Source organism: Staurois parvus, unplaced genomic scaffold, assembly GCF_062004578.1.
Source record: "Staurois parvus isolate SC_StPar_1 unplaced genomic scaffold, SC_StPar_1.0 ptg000696l, whole genome shotgun sequence".
Taxonomy (NCBI): Eukaryota; Metazoa; Chordata; class Amphibia; order Anura; family Ranidae; genus Staurois; species Staurois parvus.
The window spans coordinates 2,838,962-2,858,147 of NW_028318492.1; the positions used below are offsets into that span (position 1 = coordinate 2,838,962).

Here is a 19,186-nt window from a genome sequence, read left to right on the forward strand (position 1 = left end):
ACCAAGCCAAAAACTAGGATGTGCTAAAAGTGGAAATTTTGGCCCGGTTGGGTGTTACCCTCGCTGTCCGTGCTCAGCGGGTACATAATTGGACTTTTCGGCTTGGGAAACCTCCCAGGTCACAGATGTATGATCTCATTCACCTGAGCAGGAAGTGGCTGCAGCCAGAGACTTTGACCGCCCCAAAAATTGTGGAACGTGTCGTCATGGATCGGTTCCTAAGGTCTCTGCCTACTACTATTCAAAAGTGGGTCAGCCATGGAGACCCAGAAACTGCAGACAAGCTGGTGGATCTAGTGGAGAGATACTTGGCTACTGAGAACCTGACCTCCTCTTCCAGAGACTCACGGACTTTCCACCCTAAGACCAGACCATCCCCAGCGGAGGGTAAGATGACTACAAGGGGTGAGGGTGGAGAGAGTGAGAGGGTGGGAGTATTACCCAATGTCTGGCAAGAGCGGCCAGGAAGGCCAAGGCTGCAAGAAGCGGTGAAAAAAATTGTCTGTTACCGCTGCCGGCAAGAGGGACACATTGCAGCTAATTGCCCAGTGGTGGATGAGCCTATGCAGTGTGACTTTCTGAGCAATAGACGTCAGTCGCTGTTTGCGACAGTGGTATGCACGGCCAGCCCGGGCACTGAGAAACATTTGTGCAAAATGACTGTTAATGGAAATAATATTGTGGGGTTGCTGGATTCAGGTAGCCTGGTAACCTTGATAAGAGAGGAGATGGTCACTACAAAGGTCTCTGGGCATAAAAAGGTGGCGGTGATTTGTGTGCATGGGGACACTAGGGAGTATCCCGTGGCTACTGTGTTTTTTGAGACCCCCAAAGGTAACCTGTCTCATCAGGTAGGATTGGTACCTCATTTACCACATGATGCCATTGTGGGGAGGGATTTTCCAAAATTCTGGGAACTCTGGGATTGTTCTGACCCCCCCACTGTCTCCCCTGCAGACCAGGAAGGTGAATCCCAGAAAGCGTCTGAGTGTGGTGAGGTCTCTCCCAAGTTCCCCTTGTCGGTACTAGCTGGGGAGACCCAAGGAACTGAGGAGGAGCCCGCCTCCTCAGATGAAAATCTGCCGGTTGTGGAGTTCTTGGACTTAGAGGTGCATAGGGAAAATTTTGCAACCGAACAGCTGAAAGACCCCACACTGATAAAAGCCCGGGAAAATGTAGTAAAAGTAGATGGTCAACTAGTGAGTCCTGAGAAAACTGCTGCTTATCCATACTTCCTTGTGGAAAGGGACCTACTCTATCGAGTTGCTCAAGGGGCAGAAGAAACCATTGAGCAACTGGTGGTGCCCAGACCTTACAGGAAGTTGGTGTTGGAGTTGGCCCATGGACACATCCTTGGGGGTCATTTGGGGGCGGAGAAAACACGGGAAAGAGTACTGCAGCGGTTCTATTGGCCTGGGGTCATTAAGGAGGTGGAAAATTACTGTTCCTCTTGCCCTGTGTGTCAGAAGTCGGCCCCTATGCCCCATTTCCGTAGTCCACTGGTACCTCTTCCCATCATTGAGGTCCCCTTTGAAAGGATTGCCATGGATTTGGTAGGTCCGCTGGTGAAATCCGCTAGGGGGCATCAGTACCTGTTGGTCATACTCGACTATGCCACCCGCTATCCAGAAGCAATTCCACTCCGAAATACCTCTGCCAAGACAATAGCTAAGGAGCTATTCCTCGTTTTCAGCCGAGTGGGTATTTCAAAGGAACTGCTGACGGATCAGGGAACCCCCTTTATGTCCCGGGTGATGAAAGAGCTGTGCAAACTGTTCAAGGTCAAACAGTTGCGCACCTCTGTGTATCATCCCCAAACTGACGGGTTGGTGGAAAGGTTCAACAAAACCCTGAAACAAATGCTAAGGAAGGTGGTAGATAAGGATGGAAAGGGTTGGGATTATTTAGTACCCTGTTTGATGTTTGCCATCCGGGAGGTACCCCAGTCCTCCACAGGGTTTTCACCATTTGAGTTGCTCTATGGGAGACACCCAAGGGGGCTGTTAGATATCGCCAAGGAAACTTGGGAAAGTGAGAGTTCTCCCCACCGGAGTGTGATTGAGCACGTCGCCCAAATGCAAGATAGAATTGCCCAGGTCATGCCTATAGTAAAGGAACATTTGTCCCAAGCACAGTTAGCGCAGCAGAGGGTGTACAATCGGGGGGCCCGGACCAGGTCATTTGCTGAAGGAGATAGAGTGCTAGTGCTAATCCCTACGGTTGAAAGCAAATTCCTGGCCAAATGGCATGGCCCCTACGAGGTGATTGAGAAAGTGAGTGAAGTGAATTACAGGGTCAGACAACCAGGAAGGCGGAAACCGGAGCAGATCTACCACATTAATCTGCTAAAGGCCTGGAGGGACAGGGAATCCCTAGTTGCTGAGGGTTTGTCACCAGCGCCATCTAACTGCTTGGTTCCGGAGGTTGGAATAGCAGTCACGCTGTCTACAGTTCAAAAACAGGAGGCTAAAGAGTTTGTGCTCCGCAACACAGATGTTTTTTCTGAGCTGCCGGGACAAACCTCGGGGGTGGAGCATGACATTATCACCCCACTGGGTGAAAGAGTAAAACTGAAACCCTATAGAATCCCAGAGGCTCGACGGGAGGCAATACGTGGGGAAGTACAGAGAATGCTAGATTTGGGGGTGATAGAGGAGTCCCAAAGTGACTGGTCCAGCCCCATAGTGTTGGTGCCCAAACCAGATGGGAGCTGGCGATTTTGTAACGACTTTCGACAGTTCAATAAAGTTACAAAATTTGACACCTACCCCATGCCAAGGATAAATGAACTAATCGACCGACTGGGAGCAGCCCGGTACATGACAACGCTAGACTTGACAAAAGGTTATTGGCAAATTCCCCTAGCTAAGTCGGCAAAGGAGAAGACTGCATTTGTAACCCCAGCAGGGTCATTCCAGTATAAAAGAATGCCGTTCGGGTTACAGAATGCACCGGCCACCTTTCAGCGAAAAATGGATCAGATTCTTCGTCCCCATCAGAAGTATGCTGCAGCGTACTTGGACGATGTGATTATCCATAGCGCAGACTGGGCCTCACATTTGCCAAAAGTTCAGGCTGTGCTAGACTCAATACGGAAAGCTGGGTTTACGGCCAACCCAAAGAAGTGTACGATTGGACAGGAGGAGGCCAGGTACCTGGGGTACACTATTGGGAGAGGGGTAATAAAACCTCAGATAAACAAAGTGGAAGCAATACAGAATTGGCCACGCCCAAATAACAAAAAGCAGGTACGGGCTTTTCTAGGAATTGCTGGCTACTATCGGCGATTCATTCCCCATTTTGCTTCTATGGCAGTACCCCTAACCAACCTGACAAAAGGGAAGGAGCCTGTCATGGTTAAGTGGTCCCCTGATGCTGAAGCAGCCTTCCTGTCTTTAAAAAGGGCCTTATGTAGCCAGCCAGTCCTATACTCCCCAGACTTCTCAAAAGACTTTGTGGTCCAGACGGATGCATCCAATGTTGGCTTAGGAGCAGTGCTGTCCCAGGTTTGGCAGGGGGAGGAGCACCCAGTAATCTATCTCAGCCGAAAGCTAAAGTCTCACGAGGAAAATTACGCCACGATTGAGAAGGAGTGTTTAGCGGTGAAGTGGGCCCTAGATTCCCTTCGGTACTATCTGCTGGGCAGACATTTTGACCTGATCACAGATCATGCTCCCTTGAAATGGATGGCTCAAAATAAGGAGACCAATAGAAGGGTAAATAGGTGGTTTCTGGCCCTACAGGAATTTACCTTCACGGTGAAGCATCGCCCTGGTGTTCAGATGGGAAATGTGGATGCTTTATCCCGGGTACATGCCTGCCTGGCTACTGGTGTTACAACCCCAAGGTTGAAACAAGAGGGGGGGGTATGTGACAGTAGGCAGGTGAAATCACCTGGTTGCGTCCTGGATGGACGATATATTTGTCCAAGGTTCAGGCTTTATGGGGATTTGTACCACTAGAGGGAAGTGCTGAGTCCTTCAGCACTGAGGTAATGAGCCCAGCTGAAGGTAGTGGGCTCATTAAACACCTCTATAAAACCTCCCAGAGTGCTTAGGGAGTTGCTCCACCCTGGAACCAGATCTGTGCCTGAACTGTCTGGGGAGCTGACCTGTTATCTGTGTGCAGAGAGACCAAAGCCTGTGTGGCTAACCTCCCAGTACTAGCAACTAGGTATAGCAGCAGGCTGTACCTAGTGGGTAGCTAGGGAAAAGCTGTTGTTGCAGTAAGTAGCCAAGTTGGCCAGGATTTATTTTGATGTCTCTTTTTGTTTATCATTTTTTTCTGTAAATATTGTAAATAAATTGCACCTGTTTGTTTTCACCTCCACTATTGTTGTGCTGTGCCTATCTTTTTGTGTTGTGCACCCATCCAGGGGGTCACACACACCCGCTGCCGAGCTAACCCTGTTACAATATATATATATATATTCCATCTAAAATTGCAAAACCTTTTGAGTATAGGTCTGCTTTGAGTTAATAGGCATGTTTGCACTAAATGCTCCTACTAGTCTTAATCTACAGATCTTTGTATTTATTACGTAACAAATGTATGGAAGAGCAAGTATATAAAAATGTAAGCCATATCAAAATCACTTCAAGAAGCTAAACACTACAATAATACCAAGAATATGTGTTCACTGAAAATACACAAAACTTTCCCTTTATTAGGAAATAAGATGTCTGCTTTGAGTTACATAATGATTTGACATCTCTGTAACCATCCAGTATGTAACTTGAAAGGGATGCATGGAGCCACAGAAAAAGGGAGCCATACAATAGGTAACCAAAAGCTTAAATTCAATTTGCAGTAAAAATGAAAATTCCCCATTTGCTTTTTACCTATTAGGAAGGGGTCCCATCATTCACAGCTCCTAAATTTTAGCAGGCTTTGGAGCTACAAATACAGATTTTAGATTCTGTGTCCAAATGTATTATTGTTTCAGAAAAATGACTGTATCTGCATATTAAGACTTCTGTACAGCAAGCTCTTTACGCATAAATGAGTATGGTTGTTGTGCTCGTTTTCAGTTTGTAAAATGTGAAGACCTATTTGTGTTATGACTTAGGATGAGCCCCAAGCAAATTGAGGATTTATATTTAGACTGGAAATATTTTTTAACAATAATATAAAATGGATATTTCACCATCACTTGTCTACAATATTTGGTTTGTTCCATCAAGTATGTTTTTTTTATGTTTCACAGTGCATACTTAGTCTTTTATAATACTTTTCAATAACAATAATGCAGGTAAATGATTTGATAAAAATGCTGCCACTAATTAGTGCCAGGTTGCATCAACTGCCCCACAAAATAGTTTTATAAAAGATTATTCTACCTAAAACAAAGCTATAAGCACCATTTGCCATTGTGGATATTTGCATACGACATGTTAACTCCAGAACACACGCTTACTCTCTCCCCTTCATGCGTTCTATGTGTTTCCATTGTCTGTAAACAAGATGGAACTGTGACCAACGTCCATATAGTCACATCTCACAAAAAAAAAAATACAGTTTCTTTTCTTATAAAAAATGAGGCACATCTGTTTTTTTGGCATACAGTACAGTTAGATATAATAATATCAGGTTCAGTCTTCAGGGCATGGACTAGTGACAAGGAAGACATTGTCCAGGGCTATCCTTCCAGCTTTGCCTTTCCCACGTTCAGCTTCAAATGTAATCTGAAAGCAGATAACAGCAGAAGGGTTAAGTTGGGAAAATTAAGACAGTCAGGAAGGTTTTAATGAAGGAGTAGAGGAAGTTCACTTGCAAACCCATATGTTCACTTTCCAAAATGGTTAAGAGTAGGTATGTATAACCTGTGTTCACTTTGAATAACCAATAATGTGTAAAAGACATGAAGAAGCAAGCTTTTTGCTAGAATTATTGGTTTAATATTGGATAGCACACAAACCAATTAGAGATTTGCTGCCAACTGGTATGAAAAGGTCACTTTTTAGGCAAATTGAAATTCTTTCATTTTTCTAGATATAGGATGTTGGAATAAATAGTTCAATCTCTGTGTTTGTTGATGATACAAAGCTAAGCAGGACAATAATGTCACAACTTTACAAGGAGACATAGATACAAGGGCTTGGCAGTTAAATGGCAGATGAGGTTTAATATTGAAAAAAGTAAAGTAATGTACTTAGGAGAAAATGTGAATAAAAGTTACTCCCTAGGGCAGTGGTCTATTTTGGTTGTGTGCCACCCTAGGCAAGAGTAAAATTTGCACCCCCTATCTGGGGGAGGGAGGGGGGGGAGGTTGGGTAGAGAGAGATTATTATTATATTATTATTTTTTTCAGGTACTTATATAGCGCCATCAATTTACACAGCGCTTTACATATATATATTGTACATTCATATCAGTCCCTAACCCTCAAGGGGCATACAATCCAAGGTCCCTAACTCACATTCATACATACACTTACTAGGGCCAATTTAGACAGGATCCAATTAACCTACCAGCACGTCTTTGGAGTGTGGGAGGAAACCGGAGTACCCGGGGAAAACCCACGCAGGCACAGGGAGAACATGCAAACTTCAGGCAGGTGGTGCCGTGGTTGGGATTCGAACCAATGACCCTAGTACTGCCAGGCGGAAGTGCTAACCATTTAGCCACTGTGCTGCCCAGCAATCACCCACTGGCCACCCCCAGAGCCATGATCAGGAAAGCCCGATGTCTTCCTTTAACGCTGATACGTGGATGATCCGGGAACCAGAGTCAGATACCCTTCACCAGCCTGCACTGCTTTGCCTGTGCCCCACCTGCTCCCCATCCTCAGTCACTGGCTGCCACATGTGTCACTTCTGCCAGGGGGTGGCGCCGCCCCCCTGAAAAATGCCGCCCTAACACTTTGTTTGCCTTGCAGTAAATACACCTCTGCCCTAGGGGGAGAACATCTGAAGGAATCCAGGATGGAAAAGGATTTGGTGGTCCCAGAAGATCACAGCAATAGCATGCAATGCCAAGCTGCAGCAAGCAAGGCTAGAAGACTGTTAGATGAGACTATAATTCTACCACTTACAAAACTCTGGTTTGGCCACATCTTGAGTATGTGTGCCAGTTGTGGTCACCAATACTCAGGAAGAATGTGTATGAACTGGAGAGAGTCCAGAGGAGGAGAACAAAGCCAATAAGGGGGCTGGAGGACCTCAGTTATGAGGAACGACTACAAACATTAAACGTATTCTCTCTGGAGAAGAGAAGCTTAACAGGGGGTGTGATTTCGGTATACAAATCTTTGAATGGTGACTCAAGCATTGGGAATAAACTATTTAACCTACGGTCTCTGAAGAAGACACGCGGCCACTGTATACAAATCTTTGAATGGTGACTCTAGCATTAGGAATACACTATTTAACCTAAGGTCTCTGAAGAAGACACATGGCCACTGTATACAAATCTTTGTATGGTGACTCTAGCATTGGGAATAAACTACATAACCTAAGGTCTCTGAAGAAGACACACGGCCACTGTATACAAATCTTTGAATGGTGACTCTAGCATTGGGAATACACTATTTAACCTAAGGTCTCTGAAGAAGACACACGCCCACATAATGAAGTTAGAGGAGAAGCACTTCTTTACTGTTAGAGCAGTAAAGATGTAGAACTTCCTTTCACAGTTGGTAGCATCAGCGAGGATTGTAGATGAATTAAAAATAACTTTGATATGTCCTTCTTAGTGAGTGCAATGTACAGGGATATTTAAAACGGTGATGACAACACAAACACACAGTCACATTGAACTGGATGGAAGGGTGTCTTTACTTAACCATATTAACTATGTAGATATGCACAAGCAGTTTGTATGATTCACAGAGAGGCATACAATTCAGAGGTCCAGGCAATAAAGAATGATGTTTCTTAGTGTTTTCATGGATCTAGTGAACTACAATAATTACAAATCTCCAGACGTGTTACAGTTCAGCTCACATGTTTGTCATGTGAAGTAGTTTGAAAAATGTAACAAGTGAATGTTTTATCCCAATCATAACATATTACATCTTCTAGCAAGCAATCCAGAAATAGAGGCCAGAGATGGTGGTGAGCTAAAAGGGGGGGAGGGTGGGGAATGTAGAGAGATGGAACACATGCAAAGTAATGCAACAGAAAGATAACAGCGAACTGGACAATACCCCTTAACCCTCAGTCTCTGAATGGGACACAGCCTTACTCTGTACAAGTACAGTACAGCTCCCACATGCAATTCTGCAGAGTGGCAGCGAGAGACGGCTCTGATATGTACTATACTCTAGTACCCAACACAAGACCTATCAACAGCACTGCAGTCAGGTAGAGTGGAGTGGGGGTTGAAGCAATGTAGAAGTGCGCAGGGATCTGTGTCAATGTAAAGCTGAGCTATAACCACCTGCTGACCACCCCCATAGCAGATGTACTGCTACAGGGTTGCCATGTTGTGTAAAATCATGTATGTACACATGATTTAGCATTTCCTGTGCCTGCGTGGGTTTCCTCCAGGTACTCCGGTTTCCCTCCCACACTCCAAAGACATGCTGGTATGTTAGTTGGATCCTGTCTAAATTGTCCCTAGTATGTGTATGTATGAATGTGAGTTAGGGACCTTAGATTGTATGCTCCTTGAAGGCAGGGACTGATGTGAATGCATGCATCATACATACTAGGGGGGTACAACTGGCGGAATCACTGGTGGAGAAGGATATGGGGGTTCTGGTAGATCACAAGCTGCGGTTTCTAAAGCAAGCAAAATCCTCTCTTGTATTAAAAGAGGTATAGACTCCAGAGAGAGAGATATATCATTTTACCCCTGTACAAATCATTAGTAACACCTCATCTGGAATATGCAGTTCAGTTTTGGGCACCAATTCACAAAAAGAACATTGGGGAACTGGAGAAAGTACAGAGAAGGGCAACTAAACTGATAAGAGGCATGGAGGAGATCAGCTATGAGGAAAGATTAGAGGAACTGAATTTATTCTCTCTTGAGAAGAGGAGATTAAGGGGGGATATGATCAACATGTATAAATACATCAGTGGTTCATATAGTGAACTCGGTGTAGAGTTATTCACCCTGAGGTCATCACAGAGGACAAGGGGGCACTCTTTACGTCTGGAGGAAAAGAAATTTAATCTCCAAACATGGAAAGGTTTCTTCACAGTGAGAGCTGTGAAGATGTGGAATAGTCTCCCTCAAGAGTTGTTCTGGCCAGCTCAGAAGATTGCTTTAAAAAAGGCCTGGATTGTTTCTTGGATACACAGAATATAACTGGATACTAACATTTATAGGTAAAGTTGATCCCGGGAATATCCGATTGCCTCACGGGGGATCAGGAAGGAATTTTTTCCCTGCAGGAGCAAATTGGATCATGCTTTGCTGGATTCTTTTTTTGCCTTCCTCTGGATCAACTGTGGGTATAGGATTATAACTTTTTTTTTTTTAATGGTTGAACTGGATGGACTTATGTCTTTTTTCAGCCAGACTAACTATGAATGTACAATATACGATATATATGTAAATTGACAGTGCTATATAACTACCTGAAATAAATAAAGTGCTGAGCTGCTGATTCTGAACTAAATGTCACTGTGAGATGACCACTATTGCCTTTATTAGCCTGAAAAACATCCCCTGTGTTTCTGACTGATTCAGTTTCACTTTCACACAAGCAGCTCATCTAATTTCCATTAAATTCAATAAAATAGTGAAAATGACAGTTCAGAGGCTGTGTTTGACCGGCCTAATGTTGCAATTCTTCCGACACAGCAGGTCATATTGAGACACATTTGAACAGCAGGCAAAGCAGCTCAAACACAGCCTTTTCATGTGCATTTGCGATCCACAAATATGTTTAAGCAGTGCTGCATTCAAATAGAAAAGATTACCAAGGCATTTGACAAGAAAACCATAACATCAATCTCTTTTATCGAGTCACTCTCCTTCTTTGCCTTCCTGCTGCAGTATCTCAGCTTGTCAAAGCTTCAATTACAACTGATATCATATCTTACAGCGAGATAACTTTACACCCCCCCCCTCATGTGATAGTGTCCAGACTTACTGTAGATCAGCCTTGAGCACTGTCACATGGGTAAGGTCACATGCTTTCCATTAGCGATACAACAGGAATGTAATGTGTGTGTGTGACAGTGCTGGACTAGTAGGAGGTGTGGTCCTATTGGAAACACTGCGGAGTGGGTTACTCTTCTGGGGGGCTTCTACCCAGTGGAGGTAGGGTTCCAGGCCGCAGCCTCTCTGAAAGCAATGGAAAAGAATCTCCACAGGTAACTTTTAGATGGTTATATAGGCGCCTTCAGTATAAATGTTCATCACACTTCAGGGAAGGTTAAAGGAGTTAACATGGAAGTTAGCAGTTCACAAGTAACAGGTAATGCCAACGTGTTTCAGGGGAATTGCCTCCCCCTTCATCGGGGCTAGTATGTGGAAAAACAATAGAAGCAACTGATAAATATCTCATCAGATATCTCACTGAATAATTGACATAACTTATTCTGTATAGAGACATTCATGGAAAAAATTATGAAAATATAAACATAAATAAAAGAAAAAAATACACAATATTTCAATTATATATTTGTATTCATAGCTGGTTAAGGTAATTCATACACATATAACATACATAAATATACACATATTCATAAAATCCAGAAAACTCAAGTGAATAAAAACTTAAGTGGCTAAAATCTACAAAATACAATTACATTGCTCAAAAAATTAAAGGAACACTTTTTAATCAGTGTACAGCATCAAGTCAATTAAACTCCGGGGATATTGATCTGGTCAGTTAAGTAGCAGAGGGGGTTGTTAATCAGTTTCAGCTACTTTGGTGTTAATGAAATTAACAACAGGTGCACTAGATGGGCAACAATGAGATGACCCCCAAAACAGGAATGGTTTTACAGGTGGAAGCCTCTGACATTTTTTTCCCTACTTATCTTTTCTGACTGTTTTTCACTAGTTTTTCATTTGGCTATCGTCAGTGTCACTACTGGTAGCCTGAGGCAATACCTGGACCCTACAGAGCTTGCACAGGCAGTCCAACTCCTCCAGGATGGCATATCAATACGTGCCATTGTCAGAAGGTTTGCTGTGTCTCCCAGCACAGTATCAAGAGCATGGAGGAGATTCCAGGAGACAGGCAGTTACTCTAGGAGAGCTGGACAGGGCCATAGAAGGTCCTTAGCCCATCAACAAGACTGGTATCTGCTCCTTTGTGCAAAGAGGAAAAGGATGAGCACTGCAAGAGCCCTACAAAATGACCTCCAGCAGGCCACTGGTGTGAATGTCTCTGACCAATCAGAAACAGACTTTATGATTGCGGCCTGAGGGCCCGACGTCCTCTAGTGGGCCCTGTGCTCACTGCCCAGCACCACAGAGCTTGATTGGCATTTGTCATTGAACATCAGAATTGGCAAGTGCACAGATGAGAGCAGGTTCACCCTGAGCACATGTGACAGACATGAAAGGGTCTGGAGAAGCTGTGGATAATGTTATGCTGCCTGTAACATTGTTCAGCATGACGGTGTTGGTGGTGGGTCACTGATGGTCTGGGGAGGCATGTCCATGGAGGGACGCACAGACCTCCACAGGCTAGACAATAGCATCCTCACTGCCATTAGGTATCGGGAGTAAATCCTTGGACCCACTGTCAGAACCTACGCTGGTGCAGTGGGTCCTGGGTTCCTCCTGGTGCACAACAATTCCCGGCCTCATGTGGAAAGAGTGTGCAGGCTGAGGATGAAGGAATTGGTATCATTAAATGGCCCCCACACTCACCTGAGCTCATGTTTCGGTCCATCCAGCGCCGCCAAGTTGCACCTCAGACTGTCCAGGAGCTAAGTGATCCCCTGGTCCAGATCTGGGAGGAAATACCCCAGGACACCATCCGTGGTCTCATTAGGAGCATGACCCAATGTTGTCAGGAATGCATACAGGCACGTGGGGGCCATACAAACTACTGATTACCATATTGAGTTGCTGCAATGACATTTCAACAAAATGGACTAGCCTGCTGCATCATTTTTTCACTTTGATTTTCGGGGTGTCTTTGAAATCAGTCCTCTGTAGGTTGATAATTTTCATTTCCATCAAAGTATGGGGCATCCTTACATTCCTAACACATTACCCAGCCCATATCAATATAGATATCCAGCACAATATTTTTCTCCATTGAGATCTGATGTGTTTTCAAAGTGTTCCTTTCATTTTTGTGAGCAGTGTATATAGTTTCATATGAAATAGTGGGCAAGGAGGAGGGACTAAGCTGTGATGGTGGATATAACTTGAAATGACCTGGAACCATATGTATATTTGGAACATCATTGTATTATATGAATGAATTACATTAACCAGCTATGCATACAAAATATATAGGTGATCTATCATAATTTTTTTCATTTTTTACTTTCACCATCTTTTCTGTGTATGTCTCCACTTACAAGTTATGTAAATTATTCAGTGAGAACAATTATGAGATATTTATCATTTGCATTTATTGTCTATTGTTCTTCCACATACTAGCCCTGGTGATAGGGGAGGCAGTTCCCCCAAAATGTGTTGGTTTTACCTGTTACCTGTGAACTGTTAACTTCAATGGACTTCTGAAACCTACCCTCATGTCTGGCAAACCTTTATACTGAGCACACCTCTACACTCATCTAAAAATTATTGAAACAAGAAGGAGGAGTGTGGGCCTCGCTCTGTATACATTTTGGTGGGAACAACTATCTGCAGACACTCATTATGTCCTGAATAATTAACGTGACATTGCATCTATAAAGTGCTTACTACCGCCCTGTCCCCATAAATGTTATATCTTTAGGCCATAGATTAATATTCTACTTTGTAATAGATTAGGAGAAAGAAGAAGAAATACTCTTTCTTACAGTTTGAGTAGTTCTGTTGTGGGTCTTGGGTATTTCAATTTTTGCTGTCCTCCATCTTTCATCTCTACTTTTGTGTTCTTCCCATGCTGGATTGTTGCTCTCATTCACAAACACACGCAGTTTTCCAAATTTTTCTCCACTTAATTGGTAGGTGAATGCCAAACATAAATTGGTATCTGTCTTTATGTTTGGTAGTGGAAAGCTGAGCCGTCCAAACTCTCTCCTGAGACCAACATTTGCTGGAACTGACATATAAAATCCACCACCTGGTGTATGAAAGAAAACGTATGTTTTATTGACGTTTTGCAAATCTGCAGTACAAATCTGAAAAAAAATTTCGGAAGACAGTTATATTCTCTTTTACTCTTTTATTATATTCTATTCTATTGTTCTACTCTATTATTTATATTCTTTTATAGATATTCTTTTCTATTCTAGTTGAATTTGAATTTATTCTATTCGAAATTTGACTTTTGGAAGACAGTTATATTCTATTTTATTCCATTCCATTTTTTTTCTATTCTGTTCTTTTTCTTTTGTATTCTAATCTATTTATTTATTTATTTATTTCAGGTACTTATATACCACCGTCAATTTACGCAGCGCTTTACATATATATTGTACATTCACATCAGTCCCTAACCCTCAAGGGGTGTACAATCTAAGGTCCCTAACTTACATTTATACATACACATACTAGGGCCAATTTAGACAGGAGCCAATTAACCTAGCAGTATGTCTTTGGAGAATGTCTATTCTATTAAAATTCATCCTATTCAAAATTTGAATTTCAGAAGACAGTTTTATTCTATTTTATTCTATTGTTTTTCTATTCTATTCTAATATATTCTATTATTTTCTATTGTATTCTTTTCTAATCTATTCTTTTCTATTCTAATCTATTCTATTCAAATCTATTCTAATTTATTCTATTCGAATTTCAGAAGACAGTTATATTCTATTTTATTCTATTCTATTGTTTTTCCTATTCTATTCTGTTCTATTCTAGTCTTTTCTCCTCTATTCTATTCTTTTCAATTTGAATTTGAATTATTTCTATTCGAATTTCAGAAGAAAGTTATATTCTATTTTATTCTATTGTTTTTCTATTCTATTCTATTGTTTTTCTATTCTAATCTATTCTGTTATGTTTTATTCTATTCTTTTCATATTCCATTTCAAGCCAAATTTCAGTCACATTCGATTAGAATTTCATCCGCATTTCGTTTCGTTGTTTCGGTTTAATTACTATTGTAATTCGGATACATCTGAATTTCTGAATAACAAAGAATTTGTCTGAATTTCATTTTGGGATGAAACGTACAGCACATGTCTATGAACAATTTGAAGTTAGAAGCTGATTGGCTACCAGACACAGCTGCACCAGATTCTAAGTGCTCCAGTTTTAGTGAATCTACCCCTATGTGTCTATATTCCTTCCCCATTACCTTCTGACAACTCCTTTGAATATGTATCTTGCACTTCCCATAAGGACATTACAAGCCTCATATAATTATATAAGCCTTTACTGTTGATTTGAAGCACTCATGAGTAAATAAAGAGAAAATATAAAATACTCCATATTGCACTCATGTGCAGGTAAAATAATATTTTAACGGAAACCTTCAAGGATTCTAAATAGTAGAAAATCTTTGTCATTTGGAAGAAAAAGATGAAATGATGTTTAACCCAGTATATATACTACTTACCCTGGCTGCGTTCTGCTTGCTTCCAGTCAAAGTCATCTTCAGTTTCCTGTTTCCAGTCACAAGCTCCATGATCAAAGCTGCAGTCAATAGACACCTCTGTATGTATGGAAAAATCAAAGAAAATCTGATTTACAGTGCAAATCAAAATGAATGACTGTAATGCTGCTTAGGAAACAAATGCAGTACTGAAATGGGTAATTGAACATAATTAAAAAGAAGCAAAATCTATGCAAGCCTAAAGGAGGGGAAAAAAGAGTAATGTTTTGGGCACAGGTAACCTACTGTACATATTTGTACCTCATTACCACCCTGGGGTCAATTCATTAACCATGCAATATTTGTGTTTCACATATGATAATAAATAGGTCATTTCATCAAAGTAAAAGATTGAATTTGCAGTAAATGCCATGAATTCAGTAAACATGAGGTAAATTATAGAATGCTATATTTGTGTTTTTTTTTAAATATTGCATGTACTATTAAGAGTCAATTTATCAAAGAAAAAAAATCATAGTAAATATATAAGTCAAACACCACAAAAGATTGAGATAAGTCATTAATGTCAATTCACAAAAAAACAAAACACATTTGTTATTTACTTCATGGTATAGGCCACTGGTGGTAAATTTTCTGTATATGGTGGGCCTAAAGTGTGGCCCTCTACACCGCCAAAGGGCCACATATAACATTTAGTGAATATTCAGTGTCTGAGACAGCAGACACACAATAGGATAACGCCAAAGACTATGGGCATGAGACAAGAGAGGGTCAGGGACTGTGGACATCATACAGGAGATGTCAGAGACAGCTAACATAATATAAAAGAAGGTCAAGAGACTGCAGATATGGTACAGGAGATGGTCATAGATTGCAGACATGATACAAGAGATGGTCACAGACAGCAGACACGATACAAGTGATGGTCAGAGACTGCAGACATGATACAAGAGATGGTCATCGATTGCAGACATGATACAAGAGTTGGTCAGAGACTGCACACATGATATAAGAGATGGTCAGCGACGGCAGACATGATGCAAGAGATGGTCAGAGACGGCAGAAATGATGCAAGAGATGGTCAAAGACCACAGACATGATACAGGAGATTGTCATAGACTGCGGACATGATACAAGAGAAGGTCAGCGACGGCAGAGATGATACAAGAGATGGTCAGAGAGTGCAGCAGACATGATACAAGAGATGGTCACAGACAGCAGACACGATACAAGTGATGGTCAGAGACTGCAGACATGATACAAGAGATGGTCATTGATTGCAGACATGATACAAGAGTTGGTCAGAGACTGCACACATGATATAAGAGATGGTCAGAGACGGCAGACATGATGCAAGAGATGGTCAGAGACGGCAGACATGATGCAAGAGATAGTCAGAGACGGCAGACATGATACAGGAGATTGTCATAGACTGCAGACATGATACAATAGAAGGTCAGCGACGGCAGAGATGATACAAGAGATGGTCAGAGAGTGCAGATATGATACAAGAGATGATCACAGACAGCAGACACGATATAAGTGATGGTCAGAGACTGCAGACATGATACAAGAGTTGGTCAGAGACTGCACACATGATATAAGAGATGGTCAGAGACGGCAGACATGATGCAAGAGATGGTCAGAGACGGCAGACATGGTGCAAGAGATGGTCAAAGACCACAGACATGATACAGGAGATTGTCATAGACTGCGGACATGATACAAGAGAAGGTCAGCGACGGCAGAGATGATACAATAGATGGTCAGAGAGTGCAGACATGATACAAGAGTTGGTCAGAGACTGCACACATGATATAAGAGATGGTCAGAGACAGCAGACATGATGCAAGCGATGGTCAAAGACCACAGACATGATACAGGAGATTCTCATAGACCGTGGACAATATACAAAAGGTCAGCAATGGCAGACATGATACAAGAGATGGTCAGAGATGGCAGACATGATGCAAGATATGGTCAGAGATCACAGAGATGATACAGGAGATTGTCATAGACTGCAGACGTGATACAGGAGACAGTCATAGACTGCGGACATGATACAAGAAAAGGTCAGAGATGACAGACATGATACAAGAGATGGTCAGAGAGTGCAGACATGATACGAGAGATGGTCAGAGAGTGCAGACATGATACGAGAGATGGTCAGAGACTGCTGACATGCTTGAAGAGATGTCAGAGTCTGAGGACATGATGCAAGAGATGGTCAGAGACTGTGGATATGCTTCAGGAGACTATCAGAGACTGTGATCCATGTCTCAACTGTTTGATCTATTTTTAGATCCTGTTCTCAACTGTTCGTTCTATTTTTAGGTCCTGGTCTCAACAGTTCGATCTATTTTTAGATCTTGGTCAACAGTTCTATAGTAGTTGTTGGAGACTAGGAACATACTTCAGGAGACATTCATTGACTGGAGACATATTACATGAGACTGCTAGAAATAACTGCTGTAACAGGGCAATAGGGAAATACAGATTAGTGCCTGCAAGATCCCTGAGGAACACACAAAAAGTGCCAAAAGGCTGCAGATTGGGCACCAAGGGTATAGGCAGTCAAGATTTTAGAAAGGTACAAAATAATGAGTGGAACTCTGTACTTGCCAGTAGGTTAAAAGAAAACAACGTATCAGGGTGGAAATGTTAAGCCCCCTAGCTCAGGAATGTAAATAAATTGTAGCATTGCACTAAAGGGAGACTGTTCTGTGAATGACATACTGAAATGTTTGTGTAATTTTACAATATTTCTGTGCATCCTCATTCACAGGACAGTCTCCCTCTGGTGCAGTGTTAGCTTGTGAAAAAATGTGATAAGACACAAAAAAAACACACTAAATAGTTAAAGTAATAGTGAATCTTCAATTTTTTTTAAAGAACTTTCAGCAGCTGACTTAGTTACTGAATATGCAGCTTCTTTTATGTTTTAGTTCTTGCTCATGTATCTGTGTAAGCTGGTGCTGCGATCACTGCCCCAGGATTTCTGTTTGCAGGTGGCTCCTCTATCTTGTAGCATCCTATGGAGTAGCCTTTGCATGTAGGGACTAGAGCTCTGTTCCCCTACACTGGGTACATCAATAGGAACACAAAGACCTGTAGCCTAGGATGGCAAGGCACTTCCCTGCTGCTCCCTTCTCTTCCCCTTTCCCTTCTCCAAGCTGACAGATAGACTGGAGACTGCATTGTCCACTGTTTCTTGTGAACACTGGAGCTTAGGGAAGCAGCACTGAGAGAGCAGGAATCACTGATATTGAAAGTTGTAAACTGCAAGTGCTGGGGGAAGAATTTTAACAAGAAGTTTATTGAGGAATGTCTATTTAATTGCTCAGCACATTAAAGGGGAAGTACAGCTAAAGATCTTTTTGACTGACAGTCATCGCTCTCTGCTCAGAGTGGCTGTGAGAACTCAGCGATCAGTGATCATGTGATAGCTGAGTTCTCACACTTAGAGCTGGCGGGGGACAAATGCAGCATTGGACCAATGCTGCATCCACCTAGGTAAGTATAAGTTGGGAAAAATACTATTTCCATACTTCTCTTTAAAGGTGTTACTAAACCCAGGACCCTGCATTCACTATATCTGGTCTCCCACAGTACACACAACATGGAAATGCAATTATTTTAATAAATATAAATTGCTAAATGCCTTTTCTCATCAGCAGTTAGAGCAGTCTTGTGACTTCTATCAGTGTCCAACAGAGCACTGGTTAAGGCTTGCAGGAGTTTTCATTCTGCTCTAGGAGGATACAGAACCCCTGACCTGTCTGGACAGTGTTGATTGGCCCTGTGCTGATCACATGCACTCTCCCAAGAAAAAAAAAAACCTCTCTAGCAATACACACCAAACCGAGCATGTGCAGAGTGACTCCACGTAATATGTCTTATCAGGAGATAAGAGGGGGACACTGGAAGAATATACATACTGATTTTACTGTTGTGGGTTTAGTAACACTTTAATGCGGGGAATGCATTAAGATAAAAAAACTGTTTAACTTTAGGACCACTTTAAAGAGTTAGTAAAGTGAAAATATTAAAAAAAAATGCTAAATATCTTTTCTCATCAGCAGTTAGATCAGTCTTGTGACTTCTATCAGTGTCCAGCAGAGCACTGGTTAAACCTTGTAGAAGCTGTTTTCATTCTCCCCTAATTGTCCTATGAGGCTGCAGGACCCCTGGCCCTCTGTTTGGACAGTGCTGATTAGCCCTGTGCTGATCACATGACCTCTCCCAAGAAAAACAATATAGCAATATGCACCAAAACTGAGCATGTGCAGCTTGCCCCCAAGGCTCTGTTCTTTCAGCAGATGGAGTGGATAATGTAGAAGAAGGAGAGGATCAGAGAAGACAGGATCAAACATCCTTTTTTCGCAATGCAGAGAATTAACCCCTTAGGTTCCACAGGGAGTGTAACAAGCATGCTTTATTGCATATACAGACTGATATTACTGTTGTGGGTTTAGTAACACTTTAACCTAAAAATACTAAGGTTTAATATTACTTTAACCTATTTGTTATGTAATGCTTTTAGTGAATTGACTACTTTTGAGCTTAATACTGTTTGAGGTATTTTAAGGC

General features: G+C 42.0%; 1 protein-coding gene across 1 annotated transcript in view; it reads right to left on the reverse strand.

The window, feature by feature from the left end:
- Positions 1-4,646: 4,646 nt before the first annotated feature.
- Positions 4,647-19,186, reverse strand: part of EGFL6 (EGF like domain multiple 6) — a 152,370-nt gene continuing 137,830 nt past the window's right edge. The window contains exons 10-12 of the mRNA XM_089652992.1: positions 14,600-14,695; positions 12,891-13,156; positions 4,647-5,684 (exon numbers count right to left, since the gene is read on the reverse strand). Coding sequence (XP_089509118.1) covers positions 5,592-5,684; positions 12,891-13,156; positions 14,600-14,695 — 455 coding nt within the window. The 3' untranslated portion in view covers positions 4,647-5,591. The remainder of the gene's footprint in view (positions 5,685-12,890; positions 13,157-14,599; positions 14,696-19,186) is intronic.